General features: G+C 54.2%; 1 protein-coding gene across 2 annotated transcripts; it reads right to left on the bottom strand.

The window, feature by feature from the left end:
- Window positions 1-278: 278 nt before the first annotated feature.
- On the bottom strand, window positions 279-4,342 carry LOC124660704 (auxin efflux carrier component 3a-like). Of its 2 annotated transcripts, none has more exons than XM_047198518.1 (6): window positions 3,147-4,342; window positions 2,742-3,036; window positions 2,167-2,252; window positions 1,841-1,998; window positions 575-651; window positions 279-471 (listed from the first exon to the last, which is right to left on the bottom strand). In XM_047198518.1, exons 1-6 carry the CDS (start codon window positions 4,261-4,263, stop codon window positions 399-401), a joined length of 1,806 nt encoding a protein of 601 aa, XP_047054474.1. In that variant the 5' UTR covers window positions 4,264-4,342; the 3' UTR covers window positions 279-398. The 2 variants fall into 2 exon arrangements, with proteins under 2 accessions (XP_047054474.1, XP_047054475.1); XM_047198519.1 differs by having other exon boundaries at window positions 2,742-2,935; window positions 3,268-4,342.
- Between the last annotated feature and the right edge of the window lie 2,750 nt (window positions 4,343-7,092).

Here is a 7,092-nt window from a genome sequence, read left to right as displayed (position 1 = left end):
TGACCTTAGTCATGTCTGGATGGTACCAAACATGTCTAATCTCATCTCGATCGAGATTTGGGGTTGGCTGTAGGCAAACAAACAAAAAAACCTTTTTGTCCAAACGATGCAGCCCGACCTACCAAACAACATGGCAATTCCGACCCGTGGCTTGTTTCGGACGGGCAGGTGTGCTCGCACCACTCCGCCAGTGAGTCACGATTCGGGCCCAGGCTACCAAACGCGTTCCAAGTTGCAGGCCAGCTTATTCATCCCAAGGGATTTTACACGCATGTGACTCAAAATTTCAAGCCATGCGCCATCCATGGACTAAGCCTAGCTACTAGCTACAAGTATGATGTGTATTGGCAGCAATGCAACATCTACGTCTCCTATGAGCTATTCAACAGCGCTCGCGATCAATGTACTAGTCCCAGAATGGCGTAGTAGACCAATGTGATCGGAAGAGCTATCAGCATGCCAAAAATCACTCTGCAACAATTTAGATTTACAAATGGTTAGGAGGTAATCCTAATGCCAAACAGGATGAACCGGAAATGCATCAGCAGTACTGTAGGCGGTAGTAGTTACTTACGCAGTGCTGAGGATGGCAGGATGGACATTGTATTCCTTGGCGAAAACAAAAGGTACAATCCCTTGTGGTAGAGCCGCCTGTCAAATTATTGGCACACTGAATATTATTTTCTACGCCACACAAGATTATTGCTACTCTACAGAACTCCGCTCGCATTGATGCTTTGGCCCCTTTGTTAACTGTAATAGCTAGTATTTGTCCCGGCATTTTAAAATTTCCTAGCCGGGCTCTGCTTACCAATTCATAGATGAGCTTCCATATAATTCATAGAAAAATTGGCGATTAACATAGGATCACAAAAAATCCCTCGTCTATGCACATTTAGTTACGAGTCTGGAGATTCTAGCATGCACGGGATATAGCGTGTATGTGTTGTCATTTCAAATATGTGATTTGAAAACCATAAGTTATTTGAAAACCTTTTCAATATTTGGGTTCCTGCTGAAGAGAGCTTCAAAACAATACCAATATTGAATACATTTTTACGGTATTTAAAAATCAACTTTTGAAACATAGCGAAACTTAGTAAAATATCATGAAACCTAGCGAAATAATATTTTGAAACAATTTGTTACCCCACATTTCAAACTTGGTTCATCAGAGTAGCAAAAGATTCTATATTTGTTCAATTCTCAAACCAAATGTATGGCTCCAGAATGCACGGTACGTGACGTGCACACTATAGATATGCATTTGATAATTGCGGGGCAACAATTTGTTCCGCCCCGTTTCAAACTTGGTTCGTCAAAGCTGGAAAATAATTTGCCAATTGACTTAAAGTTCGAACCATAAAATATGTTGATGAAAACAAGATAAACAAGTTGTATTGGGTTCCATTAATTGTCAATCATAATTTCTCATTATGTTTTGGAATTTATGTTTTTGAACTTTGTTAATTTTGGACATATTTAAAAGATCTATCAAAATAAATGCACCATGTACAAATAGATTTTTTTCAGGCAATTTGGTAATGATCCAACTTATATGGCTCTTCTAAATCTAGGATTTGGAACTGTATGAATGGGAGTGAGAGTTGTCTACAATGCACATGCAAAAATTTCTCTATTTTCCAAATCTCAAAGCAAATACTCCCTCTATCTTAAAAAAACTGCTCAATTTTGTCTAGATACGAACTATGTATCTAAAAACAAAAAGTTGAGCAGCTTTTTTTTAAGGCGGGGGAGTACAATTGATCAAATTGATGGCTCTAGCATGCACGGTATGTAGTGCACGCACAGTGTAGATATGCATTTGTCGTATAGTTACCTGAACAATGGCGACCTTGAGGAGCGTCCCACGGAGACCGACGGCGGCAGACGCGGCAGCAGTGATGGCGGGTCCGGCGAGGAAGCGGACGGCCATGGAGACGACGGCGACGGAGTTTCCGCACGCGATGATGCTCGGCTGCAGCGCCATGAACAATCCTGCCGAGGGGGAGAGAGGTTGACAGCGTTAGCTCAAGCAATGGTTGGTGCATGCGACGGTAGTCACGCTAGTGTGGGCACGAGCGCGACGGCCGGGAAGGATTAATTGCGTGGCAACAAGGTGTAGGGCGACGGGGAGACATGAGCACAAGGGGCGTGGGCACCTACCGAGGCTAAACATGGCCATCCCCAGCCCGGCGTCGGAGAGGATGGAGATGGACTTCTCGACGATGGCTGGCATGGAGATGTGCCACCTGCGATCCATGAACAGCGACCGTGCGTTAGATCGCCGGATAAGACGAGATCATTAGCCACTGTAGAAAGCAGTAACAGAAGATAACTATGATGGCGATGATGATGATGATTAGTGCAAGCAAACAGTTATGTAGTCGTGCGCCGTGCAAACTCTAGCTCCATATATACGATTGGCGCTGCCCGGCCGCCGGGGCCCGCGCGGCGCGGTGGTCCGGCAACGGACGGCGGATTGCTCGGGCCGTCCGGCCGGGTATCCCGGAAAGCTGCTTTTCTGTTATCCCCACCGGCAGAAAGCTGGTGCAAGCAAACAGCTTCGGTACCATCCGATTCGAAGCTAGATTTTACACGATCCTTGCCGGCCTTGTCGCCTCTCTACTGTGTAAAATCACACAGCCTGGCTAACTTAATCAGTGGCAGTACTGACTAGCTTGCTGGTATGAGTGAAGCATAGCACGTGTGGAGAAGACGAGCCGTTGGTCCATACGTACCGGAAGGCAACGAGGGACCATGTGAGGCCGATGAGGCTGGAGTACGTGTTGGGGTTGCGGATCAGCTTGCGCCACACCATGATCAGTATCAGCCGTGTCATCACGCTCGCCGGCGGCATTTGCTGCCGCCGCGCCGTCCCCGCAGCGTCCTCCTCCGCTCCGTCCATGTCCTTGCCATTAGGGTTGGATGTTAGCTTCGTCGTCGGCTTGTCTGCGCGGCACCGTACCGACTCGCCGTCCAGCTCCACCGTCTTGCCGCCTCCCGTCGCTGCCGCCGCGCTATAGTCCCCATTCTCTGAAATTTGCGATCGAATGGTTACTCTCGAATCTTGATTGCACATGAAACCCGTGAAGTAGTAGCAGTCACGGACGTCGAACTTATATGGCATTAATGTGGAGACGGACCTTTGCACGAGCCGTTCTGCGGCGGGTCCGCGGGGACAACCATGCGGATTTCCTTGGCGCCGCCGGCATGGAGATGCGCTGCTGCGCCCGTGCTGCCGTTGAACACAGGAAAGCCGCTCGCTTCCGACACGGGAGACGCGCTGGAGCTCCACACGAACATGTGCAGCTCCTTGGCGTCATGGCTGTGCGGCGCCCCGGCGTCCGCCGCCGCGGTTCTGGCGTGCTCGTCGAAGCTGGAGCCCCTCGGCGTCGGGCCCTGGGACGACTGCAGGGAGTAGTGGCCGGAGCCGCCTAAGCTCGACCCGTGCAACCTGGCGGGCGTCGGCGGCGGTGGCGCGCCGCCGACCACGGCGAAGAAGTCCGCGTGGTTGAAGTTGGAGCCCCGCGGGGTGGGATTCAGCGACGAGCTGACCGAGTAGATCTCCGCGCCCGTCAGGTTCGACGGCCGCGGCGTGGCCAGCAGCGCGGCGGACCGCCGCGACGCCGAGGAGCGCCGCACGGTGACGCGCAGCCGCCCGTCGGCCGCCACCTCGGACTCCGTCTCCGCGCGGCCGCCCTCCAGGGACACAACGTCGGGGTCCACGCGCAGCGACGCGATGCACGCCGCGGTGTCCGGGAACTGGTCGGTGATCAGCACCCGCGCGGCGCGGAACTCGAAGAGGAAGAGCAGCAGCGTGTACCAGATGATGCACTGGAGCACCACCACCTGGACCATCAGCGAGCCCGCGTAGGGCCCGTACATGGCGATGAGCAGCGGGATCCCCATGACGAGCGTGTTGGGCAGCGTGGCGAGCGAGAAGAGCGTGACGGACCAGTCCAGCCGCGGCGAGGGGACGGCGGGGAGGCGCGAGGTCGCGGCGAGCAGGGCCAGGACGAGCAGCTTCTGCAGCGTGTCGGCGGCGAGGAAGCGGAGGTTCATCTGGTAGGGGTCGTTGGTGGAGATGAAGTGGAAGGAGAGCAGCGGCACGGCGAAGATGGCCACGAAGCGGTTGATGCCGGAGCACTGGTCCGGCGTGAAGATGCCCCACCACCGCACCGACCCGTACGCGAGGATCATCGCCACGTACAGCGGCACCACCGCCGCCAGGACCGTGTACAGGTCGTGCAACGATATCATCTTGCTGTCGCCGCCCGGAGGCAGCTTCTTGCTCGATCGGGGTTTTGCCGCTGCCCTCTTGGATCGCAGTGGAAGGTGCGAGAGTAGTGGTAGTGGCCTAGTGTTCAGGTAAGCGGCCTACGACTACGAGTGTCATTCACAGGAAGACCGAGTTTCGGTCGATCACTTATATGGTGTGTGATGGTGGCAGTCTGGCAGAGCGGCGAATGTGGTTCGACAGGCGCAGCCCCGACGCCGGGGGCGGTTTCCCAGTCTGAATTCTGTTTTTTCTTTCCTTTTTTGAACATTCAGTAGCCTTTACATTGATCAATAGTCAAAGGAATACAATACAAAACTCGGCAGGCGGCAGTAGGAGCCAAACTTGCCGGCCTGATCTAACATAAACAAAACTAACTACGTGCCACTGTGTGAGCTTCAGAATTCGAAGCCCTATTTCCATGCCTAAACACAATTTCAGATAAGTCCTTCGCCCAGCCGTGATCATGTTGTAGCTATTAAGGTATTCCTCCTTTAGATTGTTGACAACCTGCATACAGTCTGAGGCAACTACTAGTGCTGCAACTGCAGGTCTGCTGCAAGCGCCATAGCCTCCATACATGGCATTGCTTCCAAAGTCGTAGGATCCGAGATGCCGTTCACTGCCGATGCTCCGATGAAGGCTCCATCCGCCCTCCTATAGACGACACTAATTAAGAGCTCCACGCTTCTAAGTTTTGTTAGCTTAAACCTTGTCGTCCCTGTATCAGTACTAGCTAGTTTTTTCTTCTCTCAGTTTCGTCAGTCTTGGTAGCTAGTATCCGGAATATTTGCGTGATAGACGCTGACTGGACTTAGTCGTAGCTTGCTGAGCGCGTCGCTCGGATCGTGGGATGGTACGATCAAGTCGTAGGGCGCGTTGCTCGGCCTCGTATTGGAATCGTTGAATAAAAGGATGCAACGGAAAAGCTGTTGATGTTGAACACAGCACCAAAAAACCTCTCGTGTCTCTCTTTCTCTCTGTGATCTATCTTGAGCTCGCTCGTAGCGTTGAGATTTAGGGAAACAATTGGCATCAGAGCAGTTACGTTCCTGTGATCATGTCGAGCAAATCGCCGCACGAGGCCCGCACTCCTCCGCCCGCGCAGCGACGGCGATCGCTCAGTCGCGGCAGGAGCACGACACGGCGTGGCGGCGGTGAGGTGGTTGTGCAGCAGATTGTGCGCGAGTCCGGCGGCGGCTCCGGCGCAAACCTGCAATTCCCGATGCTGCAGCGCGGAGGGTACACCACCTGGGCGATGGTCATGGAGGTCAATCTCCAGGCCGCATCGCTCTGGGAGGCCATTGAGGAGGACCACGTCGCGCGCGTCGACGATATGAAGACCTTGGCGGCGCTGCTCCGATCGACGCCGGAAGACATGCACTGCATGCTCATCGGCAGGGGATCGGCCAAGGCGGTGTGGGAGGCGATCCGCGTCCAGTACCATGGCCCTGATCGTGTGCGCGACGGTCGGGTGCGCCATCTCCGAACGGAGTTCGAGACCGTGGCCTTCAAGAACGGCGAAAAGATCCAAGATTTCGCCCTCCGCATCTCCAACCTGGCCGCTGCACTGCGATCACTGGGAGATACCGTCGGTGAGGAGAAAATTGTCCGAAAGTTTCTCTCTGTTGTCCCGAGGCAATTTTTGCAGATCGCCTTCTCCATGGAGACCCTCCTCAACCCTGCAACGTTGACTGTTGAGGAGGTGACGGGCCACCTGCGCGCCATCGAGGAGCGCCTGGATGGTGACCAGGGCAGCAGCGCTGCCGGGGGAGCTCCACTCCTTCTTACCGAGGAGCAGTGGGAGGCGAAGAAGAGGCAGTCACGCGGTGGCGGCCATGGACAAGGGAAGAAGGGAGATGACCGAAAGGGATCTACGCCTCCTAAACCAAACCAGGTCACGCACGCGGACGGCAAGGAAGTCGACCGAGAGCACTGCCGCTACTGTGGCAAAAAGGCCACTGGGCGCACGAGTGCCGCAAGAAGCAACGTGACGAGGCGGCGGCGGCGGCCGCTAATCTCGTCCAAGCTGAGCAAGAGGAAGATGGCCCCGCCATGATGATGGCGATCGTCGAGGAGGTGTTCGAGCAAGCCGAGGAGGGCGCCATCACGGCGCTCACAGCTGCCAAACCCCTGGAGATCACCACGTGCACCGGCGGGCAGGTCTTCCTCAATGAGGAAAGGGCCATCGTCACCCCAAACCACGGTGACGATCACGGTACCGAGACGTGGTTCCTCGACACCGGGGCCACCAATCACATGACAGGATCGTCCGAGGCTTTCGCTGACCTCGATCGATCCGTCACCGGCAAGGTCAGGTTCGCGGATGGCTCGGTGGTGGGCATCCGCGGGCGCGGGACGGTCATCTTCGCCGTCGAAGGAGGTGATCACCGCGCCTTCACCGAGGTCTTCTACATACCAGCGCTCAAGAGCAGCGTGGTGAGCCTCGGCCAGCTCGACGAGAGCTGGTTCGACATCCACATCCGCCGAGGGACACTCACCGTGCGTGATCACCGCGACCAACTGATGATGAAGGTATAGAGGTCCCAAAATCGCTTGTAGAAACTGCAGTTTTCACCTGTTCGCCCTGTCTGTCTCGCAATGGGGCTTGTGTCCGAGGCATGGCGTTGGCTGATACGTCTCAAACGTATCTATAATTTCTTATGTTCCATGCTAGTTTTATGACAATACTCACATGTTTTATATACACTTTATATCATTTTGATGCATTTTCCGGCACTAACCTATTAACAAGATGCCGAAGCGCCGGTTCTGTTTTCTGCTGTTTTTGGTTTCGAAATCCTACACAGGAA

Source organism: Lolium rigidum, chromosome 6 (assembly GCF_022539505.1).
Source record: "Lolium rigidum isolate FL_2022 chromosome 6, APGP_CSIRO_Lrig_0.1, whole genome shotgun sequence".
NCBI classification, from domain to species: domain Eukaryota; kingdom Viridiplantae; phylum Streptophyta; class Magnoliopsida; order Poales; family Poaceae; genus Lolium; species Lolium rigidum.
The sequence above is the reverse complement of the archived record's forward strand: the minus strand, read 5'-3'. Positions and strand labels throughout refer to the sequence as shown.